Source organism: Lytechinus pictus, chromosome 4 (genome assembly GCF_037042905.1).
Source record: "Lytechinus pictus isolate F3 Inbred chromosome 4, Lp3.0, whole genome shotgun sequence".
Classification (NCBI taxonomy): Eukaryota; Metazoa; Echinodermata; class Echinoidea; order Temnopleuroida; family Toxopneustidae; genus Lytechinus; species Lytechinus pictus.
Genome location: NC_087248.1, coordinates 3,314,912 through 3,331,684, shown reverse-complemented (window position 1 = coordinate 3,331,684; position 16,773 = coordinate 3,314,912). Strand labels below are relative to the sequence as shown.

The window sequence follows — 16,773 nt, the reverse complement described above, 5'->3', positions numbered from 1 at the left end:
AGGCTTAGTACAAGGGCCACCCGGTTCCACTAGTCAGTGACTAATTCATATTCACCTCCATCACCTGAACAGATATTCAAAGCAGGTGCAGTATCATATGAGGTGAACCTACAGAGTAGTCAGGTGACCTCTACCAGCAGACTCAGTCAGGTGACTGGTAGGTTAACCAGTCAGGTGACTACACCATCTAAGAGAAGACGACTTGAGTCTGGATGGGAACTCCTCCGGGAGTACATCTCCCAACCTCTTCAGCATGCTTCCATCATTCCATGGTAAACACTCATTCAGTAATCACTGTATGTTTCATACCAATAAATATGCTATGGTCCTTTATCTTCTTCGCAACACGTTTAATTGACATCATACTTGCCTGAACCGTAATTAGCACAACATTGATGATGGTGATGATGATGATGATGATGATACTGATGATGATGACGATGATTATGATGATACTGATGATGATGATGATGATACTGATGATGATGACGATGACGGTGATGATGATGATGATGACGATGATGATGATGGTAGTGCTGTTTATGGTGATGATCGTGGCAACAGCATCCTTCACTTGTATAGCACATATTTCATAATCATCTAACGTCTTAATGTCCTGTGGATATTAAACGATGAAACAATTAACAGTGTCATTTTGAATCCATTTTCAGGTTACAGTTACTTGCAGCAATAATCACAAAGTATCCCAAAGATCTTCCTGAAGAAGAGTATGCCCTCTATGTTTCCACCCTGCACAACCTCCAGGCTCATAGCAAGAGGTATGTGTAATAATGTTATTATTTCCTTACTCAAATTGAGAAGTTGGTTCACAGCTAAGGCAAGGATGAATCCAGGCTTTACAAAGAAAGGGGATGGGGAACTTGTTTTTCCTGTGAAGATTGCAGATTTTTTTTTTTTTTTTTTGTGCTAGGACCCAATTACAGAGTCATGTATTGAGATGTCTTCAGTGCATAGCAGCCAGTCAGGTGTCAAGGCAAGAGTTCCTACAACATACCAAAGATCAGCTCAGCAGAGAATGGGGTAAAGTTTGGAGTGCAACTATCAGGTATGTATTATGTTGTTAGTTCAACATGTATTTTTAGTCTCTGTTATAATTCATCTCAGGCAATTCTATAAAATTAAAACCTCTTTGACCCCATATTCTTCATTACAAAACTTCATGAACTGCTCAAGCCATTTGAGAGGATGACAAACTTTCATGTGAGCTAGAAAACTAGAAAAATAATTTCGGAAGGTCCCACATATAGGCGGTTGGACATACATACTTTGCGGAATTGCTCAACCATTTAAGTTTCAAGTTTCATTTATTTTCTCCTCAAGAGATCAAGATAAAAATACATAAAAAATAGACAATGTAAATACAATGAACATCAAATTTAAAGAAAGTGAGGAAGGTAATGACCAAAAAGGAAGAAACCTTGTGTGAGGCCAACCCATAACAAAAATTGTACTTAAAGTTAAAGAAATATTAAAAACATCATATAATCACAAATTCAATGAGAAAAAAACAAACAAAAAAACATAACAAACAAACACCTAACTAAACCTTAACCAAATGAGAATGGGGGGGGAACCAAAAATAAATCTAAGACTTAGACAATAAAAATGTTTTGTATTTCCTTTTAAAAACAGATACCGAAGGGCTTGATTGAATGTCAGAAGGGATTGAGTTCCAAATAACTGGTCCTTGATAAAATATACTGTTTTTGAAGATGGAAGTACTGCACTGTGGAATATGGATATTTTAGGCATTTCTTGTTGAATAAGTATGTACAGATGTGTTTAATAAAAAATAATTCTTAAGTGAATTAGGCAAGAGATCCTTTTTATAGAAAAACATGAAAAGTGCAATATTCATTCTATTCAAATCCATTATATTCAAAATTTTAAAAGATGTAAACAATGGTCCAGAATGGGAGAGATAAGAAGAGTGAGTTATAATTCTCATGGCCTTTTTCTGCAAAAGAAATATTCTGTTAATATGTGTTTGGAAGGCATTACCCCAGGCTATATTGCAATAATTCAAATATGGTTAAATCAAGGTATTATACAATAAAAGAAGAATATTCTTCGGCAATGTGTGGAGTTTATACATAACACCAACGATTTTGGCAACTTTATTGCAGATGACACCAGCGTGTTCATTCCAAGTTAACTTACATGTATTATCAACATTAACACCTAGAAAGGTAGTAAATGTTACTTCATTAACTGGCTTATCATTTAAACAAACCTCAAATTTGAATTGTGATCTATTTTTATTTGTAAAAACCAAAAAATTTGATTTCTTAACATTTAAGGTTAATTTATTAACAGTAAGCCAGTTATGTAAAAACCAACTCCTCCACCTCTTTTATTCTTACGTTCTAAACCAACAAATTTATAGTCATCGATATTAAATATTGCACTTGGTGTGGATTCGGAAATCCAAGTCTCTGTTAGGCCTATGATTGTAGGTTTGATATCTAAACAGCTTAAGAATGAAATCAAATTCTCATGGTTCTTAGAAAGACTTCGACAGTTTATATGTATACATGAAAAATGTTTATCATTTATACAATTATTATTTGACACACAATCCCTCAATTTGGTATTGAATTTAGAAATAGAAAAAACATTATTAGATAAGTTAAAAGTAGCATCTTCGGTATCAACATCAGGTGATAAAAATCTATTTAATCTTGTAATATCATTCAGATATTGGCTCTCAAGATTATACATACAAAAATTACACTTATATATTATTCAAAAGAAAAGAATACAAAAAAGTGATATTAGATTTTTTTAATGCTTAAGACTAGTTTGACAGAATAAAAAAAAAGCTTAATAAAGTCTTGCCAGGTGCAATTAAATAACACCACCAGTCACACATCCCCGATACTGCCTACCTGCCTCAAACCGGAGAACAATAGATACATGTAATTCACTGATTCCTGGCTGAGCCAGGCAAACAGGCATCAAAGATGTGTGACTGGTACTGTACAAGTACATGTACAAATGGAGAGCAGAGCAGAGAGCAATATAAACTCCGCACATGCACACAATGTACATTGAGTTATACAGACTCAGTACATAAGATATCATAGGTATAGAAGTTAAAAGATGTCCAAACAGGAGGAACAAAGCAAAGTCGAATCACAGTCACAGTCTCGCTAAATCTTCATCGCATGTGATGAGCTTCTTCACGATGTTGCCAGATGATGTAGGAACACCGGCAAAAATTCTTCTATCTAATGTCCAATAGCGCGAGACCTTCTTGTGTTTTCGAACCTTGTGGTATAGTGACTCGTTTGATCTAGTTACATGTAAGTCTTCATTAACGAAAATTCCTGTTCCTTTCAGATTCTTCCGAGCTGCGATGAGTTTTGAGCGAATGCGATATGTAGCGAGCTTCACAATAATTGGACTGGGGAGATTCCGTGTGTTACGCGCAGCTCCTCTGTCATTAGGGTCACTCTTAGCAGCAGTTGGGGAAGAAACTCTATGGCAACGATCAATTTCGTCCATCTTTAAGTTAACTCCTAGCTTCTTCTGAGCAAGTTCGATGATAAGGGCGTCTGTGTCTTCATTAGGTGTTTCCTGGATTCCATGAACACGAATACTATTTCTCCTTGTGTACTGTTCAAGAGCGTTTAGCTTACGATCGGTCAAAGAAACGTTGTTAGTAGCAGAAGCAATGGTTTTCTTCAAATTTTCAATCTCATTAGATTTGGATTCAACCTTAGCCTCTAGATCCATAATCTTTCCTTCTTGTTCTTCAACTGTTTTCACCAATGCATCTAGCACTATTTGTTCTTTGATGGCTTCTTTCACTGTTGTTTTTAGGTAACTTTTGAATTCCTCATTTTTCAGAAGTTCTACAATAACATATTGTGCAAGCTCGTTAGGGCTCTGTTAGTTATTAGACTAGATTGCCAAACTTGTTCCCATATGTTGATTTTAAGACCCGTATTAGACCCTATCCTATTAATTGCATGTTTAAAAAGAAATTTGACTTCTAAGTTTGTGTTTGATCTCAAAGTATAGTATAATAGTTATGTAGATACGAACAGAGAACTTTGAAGTGCACACTTCATTTTTTTTTTTCATTCAATAGAACTATTTGCCTACACTCTGCTGAGGATGAAGGATTTGACCTTTTGACCTGTCTGGTGCATTATGGGATTGTAAAGCCTGATAAGGAAGTATGGAAGCTCTTTCTACCTGATGTCATACAGCCTTCAAGGTGAGATCACTAAAATCAACACTTGCCTCATTTTATTAGAGAAATTATTTAGAGTGTTTTCCTGCAGACCTCATCCAATTGAATGATAATTGATAATCAGGGTTGGTGAAATAAAAGCATTTTCTTCAAAATATTTGAAAGAAAACCCCACCATTTGGAAATGTGTGTTATTACAACCCTGATTTTAAGTTTGTAATTCATCATTTATTTGATAAACTTAATTCTTAGGTATGAAAATTTTGGCTGACACAGTTTGGCCAAATGGCTGACAGACACTCATAATGCAATGTATATTGGAGTACCAGTAGTATTTTCAAAGAATATTTGTTCTGACCTGTCCATCTCATTTTCCTTGTAGGTGTTCCGTTACTTTTTTGTTGACCTTGATGATGTGTCATCCTATTCCTGAGAACCATGTTTGCCAGGTAGGTTTGTTAGCCTCTTTGACAGGTGTTCAGAAGGGTCAGTATCCACTCAGACACCAGCTACTCAATTGGATCTTGCCTGCTGAAGAAGTAGAAGATGCTGGAGAAAGACTAGCCATCACACCGCAAATATTGAAAAGGTAGTGTGTTTAGTTACTGTATGTCATCAAAAATTGATGAAGTTTTTATATGTAGGTGACTAGAATCAGCTTCATCAAACAATTCTTGTACAAGGTCATTCGTAACTTGATTATTCTAACTTTATGAATCAAGCAACAGACCAACTTCATGAATTGTGTAGTGATGTTGCTCCAAGTGTTGACTGTGATGAAGATGGAGGAAGAAGATGAAATGGTAGGGGAGTAGGAGGGGTGATTTGGAAGGGTGAGAGGGATGGCAGACAATGCATGGGGATATATTCATATTACTTTAATTACTGTCAAACCGCCCCAGGCACGTCAGACCAAAAGACATTAAAAGATGGGAGTTGCTGCTACCCTGTTGGCGTTTAACAATTTGATAGAGCAATGTTGATTTGGCGCTGCACAGTGGCTGCAAAGCCCATGATCAATTGCACAAAATGAATTTTCAGAGTATTTCTATTTCAGATTTCTTTTTCAAACAATAAAATCTGGATTTTCATTTTTTTTTATCTGCTTTCATTACCAGTGTTCCTAGGGACATACTGGCCAGTCTCCTGACAGTCTTGTTCGCAAAGAACTGCAGAGGGCAGTGTAACACTTTGCTTCCTGCTCCGTCAAACTCTGCAAGCCGAACCTCTCGATTGGCCTTCATAGAGGAACTGTACCTCAGAGCTTCCTTTCACATTCCACTTACAAAGGACTCTCAAGCAAATGCTGTCAAGCACGAAACATTAAGAGCGCCCCCAACGGAGGGAGTGGTGATCATGATGGTTGTCCAGAGTGTTCTGGAGAGGTTGGGACATGTGGTGAAACTTGTGACTGACTCGCAATGCAAGGAGGTGAGTAGGAAGAAAGTAAAGTGCGGTTTGATTTCATTTGTTATAGATTGAGTTAAGGAGATGAAATTTTTGTTTTCACTGTTGTATAGATAGATGTAAATGAAGGAAGAAAAGAAAGTTCATTTGAGATTCATATTCACTACTATTTTTTCTACAAGTTTAATGGTACATGTACATGCTCCAATGATGCATTTGTATTGAGGGAGAGTGGAAATACTCTCATTTATTTCTTTCAATAATATATACATGTAAAAACATACAAATATCATACATTATTTTGAACATAAATATACAAATATAATCATGAAACATTAAGATAAGATTTGAAAAAAAATAATGAAAGAAAAAGGTATCCCAAAAAGCCTCAAAGGCTTGCAAAAAGGGAAACCAAGAATTAAACATAAGAATAGTTATAAAAAAATGATTTACAAATAGAACAGAGTACCGGAATGTGTCGCCACAACAGTAATATTAGAGTTTGATTGCAATGATCGGCGGGCACGTCGTCAGTACTTTCTTTCAAACCAAAACACCGACGACATGCCAGCCGGTCAAGTGAATCATTACGAAAAAAAACAAAAAGAATACTGCTGCGACGCCACATTCCGGCCCTCTAAAATGCCGAGTGGAAAACTGTTTAATGGTTATTTAGGTTGGAGAGGAAGAATTTTTTTAATCGTTTTTTAAAAAGTGAATTGAATTGTGTGTGTTGAATTTCAGGAGGCAAGGAATTCCAAATAATGGGACCAAGATGACGTACTGACTTTGAGAGATTATTGGTTTCTGTTTTCCAGAGGTGAAATTGTGAGACAATGGCCTGATAACTTGGAGATTGCCGGTTTGCAATAGAAAAATATATTGACATTTTGTATTATTTGAACATTTATTTCCCTGAAAGTATGGTTAAGGTCATCAGTGGGAGACCTCACAAACAGGGGGGGGGGTATAAAATATGACAGATAAGTGTCAAACATTACCCACATGGACCTAAATGACAAGACAGTATGGAAGAGAGCCATCAAGGAAATGAACTGTCCAACTAAACAAAGTGAGAAAACAGTCCAAACGCTGATGCTGCTGATGATGCTGATGATGATCAGTCCTTCTAATGTTTAATTGAAAGAATGCACCTAAATTCCTTTGCAAATTAGTTGCTACTTTGTTATCAACCCTATTGTTGTGATTTATATATTTTTTTTAAATTTGTTGTTTAGGTGGATCACTGTGAGATGTTAGGACAACTAGCTTGCACATTGTCCAGAGTCTTGGAAAGAACTATCACATACTGTGAGAAGACAGCTAGAGAGGCAATGGAAGGACCCATCAAGAAACATATCAAGGTACAGTTCAACCTTCAAAAGACATTCATCTGTAAATGCTACTTGTTCAGAGCTAAACAATTGTGGAAAATGAGAAATTAGTATTATAAAAATATGACAGGAATATGAAAGTACAAATTCAGGGCTGAAAAGAGGAAAATAAGAAGAGCTACTTTCATATGAATACACATGATATTGTATGTTAACACGTATACAAGCACTGAAACGATGTGGAATCTAGACAGTACAGACACAGAAGGAGACCATACTGTAGCTTGTAGAGCAGAATAGGTGTGCATTTGCGCCGCATGAGAACTGTCAATGAATTATGATTAAAAAAAAAATAGAAATAGGGTCAATTGAGATAATGCAAATGTGGATGAAAAATACCAAATTTGGAGGATAGAATAGTCTTTTCTGATTGTTGGCAGATCTACATATTACACTATGTATAATGATATTTTCCTCATTTGAAATGGCTTTTAGAGGATGTCCCAATTTTATAAAGTGCTTTCTGAGTTCTTTATTTAATTTTTTTGTTAAATAAATGAGATATTTGTCTTAAACTAATGATATAATCTAGATTCTTCTGAGGAGATTCACAGCTGGTTTCAAGGAGCTTGCCATCCAGTCAGATCTCACACCAGACAGTTCTATCAGCAGAGCACACTCCCTCATGTCTCTCTGCTCGGTGCTGTTACCCCTCTATACCAGCCAGTCTGGACAGCAGGGGGAGGCAGGTCAATTCATGGCAAACCTTGTCAGATCAAGCACACCTCCTGAGTTACTTGACACCCTTTTAGACATCCTTTACAAAAGAGTAAGATGTCTTTCCTTTCATGTCTTTTATGAATTGTACTGTTCTGTTAGACTATCAGAAACAAAAACAAGTTTCACTTACGTCAATGTCAGATAGAGTGTATAGATACTTATGTGTTTTTTTTAAATCCCAGTAGCAAGTAAATCATTTGAACCCAAACTTTTTAGTATAGTTATGTAAACAATGTATGGTCAAATAAATAATTCTCATATTGCTCAATGGTTATTCTAAGACTTGCTTGTTGCGAATGATGGTCAGCATATATCAAAGTGTGCCATTATTTTAGAAATTACTATTTGAAGTATATTACATGTATATGAAATAAAGAAATTAAACATATCTCCTCCTTGGTGAATGATTTAGGAGTACTTCTTCGAGTTCTTCTTCATGGGACTCTTTCTCTGTCCAGCTGTTGGTCTGCAGTTACAATGTTCATTCCTTGTTGTCTCATTGTTTCATTTAAAGGGGTCAAGTCAGAAGCATGAGTCAAAGGTCAATGGCCATGACCCTTTTGGTGATTTCATGGAGCTAGGTTCCGATGATGAGTTTCCCAGCACACAGACCCAGAGTGAACTAGATGATGACTTTGGTGAAGTGACTACTATCTCATCTCATGTTAGCAGTAGTAGCAGGGCTGAGAAGAAGAGACACAAGTCAAGAGAAGATTCTATGATAGGTGAGTCTATGGCTGTGGTTCGCCAACTTTTCAGTTAGAAACAAGTTACAAATCCCATTAACATTACATATTTCCAAAGGCATTTAGTAACATGTTCTTCAAAGGGCGTTGTTTACCATCTCATTCCCCAGCAAAAAAAACGACCATGTCTCTTTTGCGTTTTATCTCTTGTCCATAAATATTTTTCTGGCCCAAACACCTTTTGAGTTGCACGAATTTGGGCAATTCAAAAGGCTATTCAAAGATCATATGGATTTATCATCTTCAGAAGTTACTTTCAATTATTTTAGGTCAAGATGGATGCTAAGTAAAGTACTATGACTGTTTGTGTTTTAGAGATGAGGGTGATTGCTCACATGAGAAGGATAATGCATGTACCATTATTTAAAAACAAAGAGTACACTATATATTTTGTTCAGGCATTAATATAATTATCGACCCTCTTTGAAATGCTCCCAACTTTCTTGGCTATCATCTCAGCCATGTTTATTTACTCAGAACTAGAAATTATAACAATATCTTTCACTCTCAAATCTAGCCACCATACTTCCCTTTGTCCCTTCAGCTCTCCTTCTATCACACTGTCAAGAGAATGCTTCTCCAGCCATAGGATAGCATTACCTCACACATTTGTTTACTTGCTGATTGCCTCCTAAGGTGTCTTGAAGAAGTTAAAGTCAAATCTGGGGAGCATTTCAACATTTTGGCCTGAACTGACAAAGGTGCTTTTTAAAACCATCGGTTGAACCCATGGTTTATGCAGATTTCCTGTATAAATTACGCTTATTTACTGCGGCGCGTATATAAAAAAAATGTCCAATGCTGCTGCGCGCTTTTGTCAGAGTGCGCCAAATTGATGCCTGTTGCCATGGTTAAGTACGCTCTTTTATTCATGAGTCAACTGTTTGAAGAGTGGACTCATTAATTCAAACAGTGGACTCATGAATAAAATAGCGTGGATGACCACGGCAACAGGCGTCAATTTGGCGCACTGTGACAAAAGCGCGCATCAGCATTGGACATTTTTTTATATACACGGTAAATAAGCGTAATTTATACAGGAAATCTGCATAAACCACCTTTGTGAATTCAGGCTTTTGTGTCTGACAAGTTGTTGGATCAGACAACTTTCCTTGATTTTTATCGGCTAAGAAGCATTGTTCCTATTGCAACTGTCGGATAAAACATGACTTGTCGGATAAAACATCTGACAAGTCCTTTCATGAAACGCTACCCAGGGTTCAGTCTTATAGTGAGGGGTTTCCGTCTTAAAGAGGGGTTTTCTTTCTTAAATGAGGGGTTGGTTTCCTTCATACTTATCAATTATCACTCGTACATTCAGGAACACATAGCATGCTGTCCCTTGACTCTCTCCCACATGATGAACAACTAGCCATCTCATGTGCTAAGATCCTATCATCATGGTGCTGGTCATGTGACACCGGTGATCAGGTGACTGGTGAGCTCAGAGTTAATAGGAATACAGTCACACAGAGATTGCTCAAGTTGTTTGATGATGAAGAGGTAAGGAGATTTAATATCAGTTTAGTTCACCAAGAAGTTAAGTGGAATGTCTAGATGTTCTTGCTGAATCTGAGTATGAGAATGCATTTTTCTCATGGGTATGTGATTTTATTGAAACAATAAAGTCTAAAATGATGAAAAAATTAGATTTAAACCATTTGTCCCTATGCATGTGATAACTTGGGTTGTGGTCTATGGAAAACATGTCCACTGTTATACTTCTTCTTTTTGGGGGTCACTACAAAAGTCCTGTAAAGATAAGGGCACAAGATCTGGCTGAAATCAAATCAAGTGTTAATAGGTCAATTCAATGTCTGCAGTTTTCCGTTGTATGGAAAGCAGGTAGGTTTCACAGAATCAGGGGTGAACAAAAATTAAAAGAATTTCCCGCAGAACTTAATTTTCTGACCCCAAAATGTGCACTATGAAAGTGAGAATGAAAGGGAAAAGCACGGGAGGGAGGGATGATCCATGAGTTCAATAGACAGAACATTTCCTAAGTTTTAACAGAAATGGAAACAGTTATTAGGTGGGCAGAAGATCAAGTTCAATAAAGAATCTATTGTTTATTCATGACATATTTTATTCTTTATTCTTGCAGAATGTGGATATGACAAGTCCTTATTACGTACAGTTGGTGAGTTTGTAAACCTGTTGCTTACTGGGACCGCATGATCCCTCTACAAAGCCTATTCTTTAGTCATCATGTTACTGTTCGTTATTTAGAGAACCCAATTGAATTTCATTCAAAGAAATGACAATCATTTTCAAGAGGATCTAAAATCATTTACATGTATCTATCAGATAAGAAATTGTAATTTTACAACTCTTTTTGTGAATATTTACTGATTCATTTCCCCCCAGTAACAATTCAGTTTAAAAAGACCAACTTTATCATGATGTTACCCTATTGCACCTTTTTTTTTCAAGATATCTGATTAGCGTCTATGGAAAATGTAAAATACTGAAAACAAAAATTGTATACAATGGGTTAAATACATTGTATGAGTATTTTAAAATTCATATTAGAAATAGTACCTAGATATCTCTCTATTTCCCATCCTTGAATATGTGAATGATTGGTAATATTTCAACTGAGGTCTTATTAACTTGCGTCTTGGCAAGTCCATAAAATATTAAGCCTTGTTTATGTCCAACTTCAACATTTCTTCATTTTAGTTTACTGTACGGATTACTCAAGCAGTAACAATTTTAGAGCATTACCCCTTTTTATATGAAGTACAATGCAGAGACAAATCATTACAGGAAGATCCCACATGTCGGGGCCAGATGTACATGTTTTAAGGATATACCCATCATGATATTTTCTTCTTTTTTTTTTGCTTCATAACTACAATTAGTTCTTTGCTGTAGCTTCCAGTCTCAGAGAAAAGAGTAATCAGATTCCAGACGATGAGCTCAGTTCAATTCTGCTGGTTTGGAGGTTAGTATAGTCATTCCTTCATCTGCCTCCGTCCACTGTAGGTGGTTGCCTGATGACTGAGTATGTTTTCGGTTGTCTTTCTGTCCGTCCGTCCCGTTTCCATCAAACAAGGTGAAATCATTTAAACCTTCTCTACCCTCTCATCCATCACTTTCTCATTGGGGTGTAGCAGTTCTGACTCTTGCCTTGTAATCAGAGGGTCATTTGTTCAAATTCAAACACCGCCTAATGTCCTCTAGCAAGTTGTCAATCCACTCTCTGCCACTATCCTTCCAGGTGTTAAATGGGTACCCATTAGCATGCCTAGCAATTGAGTCTTGGAACTCTTGTTGGAATGCTCCCCATGGAGTGGAGATAGTGCATACATTGTATGCGTCACTCCAGGATCGATGGCCGGGGTAGCATATCTGTAAAGCGCTTAGAGACATAATTTTGATTTTTAAGCGCTATATAAAAGTGGGATATTATTCAATTCCCACTCGATTCTCTCTAGTTATTATTTCTCATCAACTTCTCTTCATTCCACCATCCCATCAGTCTTTTTCAGGACTAATCACAAGGAGAACTGTGAACCTAAACGTTTCTTTACCACCATGCAAACCTTTAAAGGTCAAGTCCACCCCAGAAAAATGTTGATTTGAATAAATAGAGAAAAATTAAACTAGCATAACCCTGAAAATTTCATCGAAATCGGATGTAAAATAAGAAAGTTATGACATTTTAAAATCTCGCCTATTTTTCTCAAAACAGTGATATGCACATTATTCAGTGACATGTAAATGAGACAGTCGATGATGTCCATCACTCACTATTTCTTTTGTTTTTTATTGTTTGAATTATACAATATTTTATTTTTTTTAGATTTGACAATAAGGATCAACTTGACTGAACCATATAGTATTAAACAATGCTACATGTAGTTCCACAAGTTCAGGGAGGAATTAATCATTGTTTTACTTGACAATGAGGAGAAAATAAGAATATTTTATATAATAAAATACAGAAGAAATAGTGAGTGGATGACGTCATCGGTCTCCTCATTTGTATACTGACCAGGATGTGCATATAACTGTTTTCTGACATTAAACAAAACTTTAAAATGTCATAACTTTCTTATTTTAAATCCGAATTTGATGAAATTTTCAGTGTTGTGCTTCTTGGATTTTTATCTTTTTATTCAAATCAACTTTTTGTTGGGGTGAACTTGTCCTTTAAAAACAGTTATTTTTCATATTTGTTTTATAGAGAGCTGGTATCGGTTAATCGTAAGGTTCAGGAGGTATGCATAGAAGCATTGACTTTCCTGAGGACTATAACTCCTCACCTAGCAACACAAAGTGATGATGGGATGGTATCATCAGATGTCAAAGAATCCAGAGATGTTGCTCTTCTACTCCTCGCTGCTTTCTGGTAGGTAACGTTCAGAAATCATTATTCATACTCTCTTGATAACAATAAAATCATTTGTTTCAAGCTTATTCAAAAGGTGGGAGAAATTCCAAATAAACACCAAAAATTTGTTCAATTCTTAATGTATTTATATCTTGTCAATTCATTTTGATTGTTTAATCTTTATTGATAACATTACAATGATTCATTACAAGTTTATTTTCTGAAGAGAATTACAATTATAGATAAGATGTTTATTCTTGATTAATGTGTAGCTTGTATCTTTGATATATGTATTTAATATGCTCATTCATTTCATATCTATTTATCCGTGTTTTTTACTTTGTTCCACTAATGGAAGGTCTTACTCTTGTTCAAATTTTACTAAACACTTAGTATTGTACCGTTACTATGCAGGCAGCTGCAGTCAACCTACTCTACTCCAGTCAGACACCAGATGGCGCTATGCATGGAATCTCTCATTAAAATTGACCCAGACAGCCAATGGACAATGATCAAATCCAAAGGTCGTGAGAGAGGTCATGGTGATACCAACGATAGGTCAGGGGTCGTGACCTTGTTTCCCAGTCTCCTTCAGGATAATGCCCATGAAATCAGGATGCATATGGCTACAGCGGTTGGCTGGTAAGAGTATCCTCTATGTTTGTTTTTCCCTTATTTTCTGGTGATATTACATTTAAGTTTTGTTATGGCTTTGGAGGGTGCATTATGCATTTGGAAACTTATGCAATCTTTTATTTTTTGTATGTAGAGATAAGGTAGCTCTGATGACTGGTAATCTTTGTGACCACAAAGAGTTATTTGTGAATTCCTTTTTGGTTCCCAGTGATAAGGTGACAGCTTCCTTCTAAGGAACAACTAATAAAATATGAAGTGGCTACACTGGGAGTAGGATGATTACGATTGTGATTATTGTTGTTTTTACTGTCATTGTTATCATCATCATTTTATTCTTGTACATGTATATAAAACCTGCTGCAACCCATGGTTCCTGTCTGAAGCTTATTCAAGTCATCTGGTGCCCAGCCTTACAAGACAGAGACACAGAACCAAGCTTTTGATCTGGTATATCAGACTGTTGAGGAGGCTATGCAAGTATCAGTAAGTCAACCATTCATTATCCAATGTACTTTTTATGATCTAACATTGACATTGCATTTATTTGGTTTTGACTTTCTTTGGCAAATGATGTTCATTTTACCACAGAAAATCAAAACCAGATCATCATTACTTATTGTCATGCATTTTGTTTAAAGATAAATGCCAGTTGTCAATGATTTGGAAAAATGAGTTCATACAGAATCCAGAAAATGGATACATTGTCTGTGTGTAAGAATAATAAAAACGTGTGGCAAAGGATTCTGGAAGAAATTGTGTATGTGCTTAGGAATTGGAAAAATAATCATGACATTCCAGCCAGATATTGTTCTTTTTCCAAGCAAAATAAAACATTGTCCCACATGTTCTTATCTGTGTTGGTGATCTCCAGTATGATAGTTTTTCAACTTAGATTAGAAATTCATTTTATTTAACTGTACCATATCTAGATCTATGTGATAAAGTGACAGTTAACCTTGGTTTTACAGAGTTTCTCATGAAATTAGTGTTTACTTCCATTCCATTTATCTTTAATATTACCCATAATTGGCCCTTGGTATTTGTTTATTCAAATGTGTTCCATATTGCTTGTATAAAAGTAAACAAACCTACCTAAATTTGTATTTTATTTTGTAATTTACATCTCAAATCAAATTTCACATAAGTCATATTTTGCCCAAGTTGGTCAGCTTTCTCTGGTTCCAAAAGATGTGGCTTAGGCTTATTCACTTGTATTTTAACTTAGATTAGAAATTCATTTTATTTAACTGTACCATATCTAGATCTATGTGATAAAGTGACAGTTAACCTTGGTTTTACAGAGTTTCTCATGAAATTAGTGTTTACTTCCATTCCATTTATCTTTAATATTACCCATAATTGGCCCTTGGTATTTGTTTATTCAAATGTGTTCCATATTGCTTGTATAAAAGTAAACAAACCTACCTAAATTTGTATTTTATTTTGTAATTTACATCTCAAATCAAATTTCACATAAGTCATATTTTGCCCAAGTTGGTCAGCTTTCTCTGGTTCCAAAAGATGTGGCTTAGGCTTATTCACTTGTATTTTAATTTCTCAGGACGACTTTGGAGAGGCGGAGTCAAAAGAGGAAAGCAGGAATCGGACAGCCAGTCTTCTGCTCACCCTAGCAAATGTCGCCCTCAGCAGTTACGTCTGTGAAAAGAAGACAATTTTTGCCTTACTGCTCACAGCAAAGATCAACAAGATTCCATCATCGGTTATGAAAAAGGTTTGATTATAATATTTCATTTGTGATTGATGGCATTTGAATCAATTTTTTTCAGAGACTAGGATCCATTATTATTTATTGAATACACATCTGTGAAGGGAAACATTTAAATAGATCATCATTTGAAGTGTGTAGGATATGGAATATGAGTACCAAAGTGCAGTAGTATATATCCGTATAGTATATAGCTATACAAATTCATCATATTGATTAAATTTTATGGTATGATAAATTGTCTGGGAAAATTATAATTTTCAATCTCTTGTCAGACTTCTCTCAAGTGAAGTTGGGTTGTCATTGGAAATGTCCTGTAATGTAAGGCTTATTGATGGATCAGATAAATGATTTTATGATTGACTTTGCATCTACGATCAACTGTTGAGTTTTGTAATTACTATATCATGAGAAATCCTTATATGTTATATGCTCTCTATGTTCTGAAATTAATTGGTACAGTTGGATTAGATAATTCGAAACCCTTGCCTCAATAATATCCATAAATCTAATGACAAAATAATATAATATTTTGCATAGTATATCCTGTGTTGTTACAGGTGATGAGCTGTATAGCTGAGATATGTCTCACTGTAGTAGAAGAAAAGATCTAGCTGTATTTTGCACCTTGGTTTACTCATATCCACTAATATAACGACAAAAGAATATGATATTGTGAATGATGTTTCTTGTTTTTTACAGGTATTGAGCTGTATCGCTCAGGGTATGTCTCACTGTAGCAGTGGAGAAGATGTAGCTTCACTACACCTTGGTTTACTCCTATCCACTAATCTAATGGCAAAAGAATATGATATTGTGAATAATGTTTCGTTTTTTACAGGTATTGAGCTGTATCGCTGAGGGTACGTCTCACTGTAGCAGTGGAGAAGATCTAGCTGCATTACACCTTGGTTTCTTGGTTCATCAATGGCTTCAGGAGAGTTATGAGATAAGGGAATTCCCCTATGGTGTTCTGGGTTGCTCTTCTTCACAAGAGTTCCTTAGGTAATGGCATGATAATTTGTGTGTATTTTAAGAATATATGTTTTACAGCTATATCAATCAGATATAATTCGACGGATAATCAGAAGCTCATATCGCCTCTGCAGAGAACTCAATTTGCTATGTGTCGTTATTGCATAGGGCAACTGTGTGAGCACTAGCTCTGACTTGTTTTTACATATATTACTAGTATCAGCGATGTTCATTGTACTTCAGGTGAACCCAGGATGATGCATGTTGCATCAACATAACAATTGGTGAATGTAGTTTCATGTCCATGGGCTATTCCATAAAATATCAACATCTGGGGCCTGTTGCAGAAAGAGTTGCGTTTAAACGCAAGTCAAAATATCAAGCGCAAGTCCCGAATGCAGGTGCTTCATTGGCTGAAAATCAAGTTGCGCAAGATTTTTTTGAGTTGCGTTTGATTACAACTCTTTCTGCAACGGGCCCCAGACCCCCTAAATGTGTAATACTCTCAAATCATCATGGCTTAGGTAGGTCATGATGTAAAGTAAGAATGGATAGATATGTTTTTTTGAATTGCTAAATTAATTTAACTTGTTATTGACCCATCTCTT

The 16,773-nt window shown here is 35.8% G+C and overlaps 1 protein-coding gene across 3 annotated transcripts in view; it reads left to right on the top strand.

Annotated features, from left to right (window-relative positions):
* LOC129259702 (serine-protein kinase ATM-like) overlaps nt 1-16,773 on the top strand; it is a 58,187-nt gene that overhangs the window by 11,103 nt on the left and 30,311 nt on the right. For all 3 annotated transcript variants that reach the window (XM_064098088.1, XM_064098087.1, XM_064098089.1), the window contains exons 11-27: nt 73-272; nt 672-779; nt 932-1,066; nt 4,118-4,246; nt 4,605-4,811; nt 5,341-5,653; nt 6,868-6,993; nt 7,556-7,792; nt 8,258-8,468; nt 9,811-9,992; nt 10,594-10,629; nt 11,354-11,436; nt 12,682-12,846; nt 13,243-13,470; nt 13,848-13,947; nt 15,026-15,196; nt 16,032-16,195. In XM_064098088.1, coding sequence (XP_063954158.1) covers nt 73-272; nt 672-779; nt 932-1,066; nt 4,118-4,246; nt 4,605-4,811; nt 5,341-5,653; nt 6,868-6,993; nt 7,556-7,792; nt 8,258-8,468; nt 9,811-9,992; nt 10,594-10,629; nt 11,354-11,436; nt 12,682-12,846; nt 13,243-13,470; nt 13,848-13,947; nt 15,026-15,196; nt 16,032-16,195 — 2,795 coding nt within the window. The remainder of the gene's footprint in view (nt 1-72; nt 273-671; nt 780-931; nt 1,067-4,117; nt 4,247-4,604; nt 4,812-5,340; nt 5,654-6,867; nt 6,994-7,555; nt 7,793-8,257; nt 8,469-9,810; nt 9,993-10,593; nt 10,630-11,353; nt 11,437-12,681; nt 12,847-13,242; nt 13,471-13,847; nt 13,948-15,025; nt 15,197-16,031; nt 16,196-16,773) is intronic.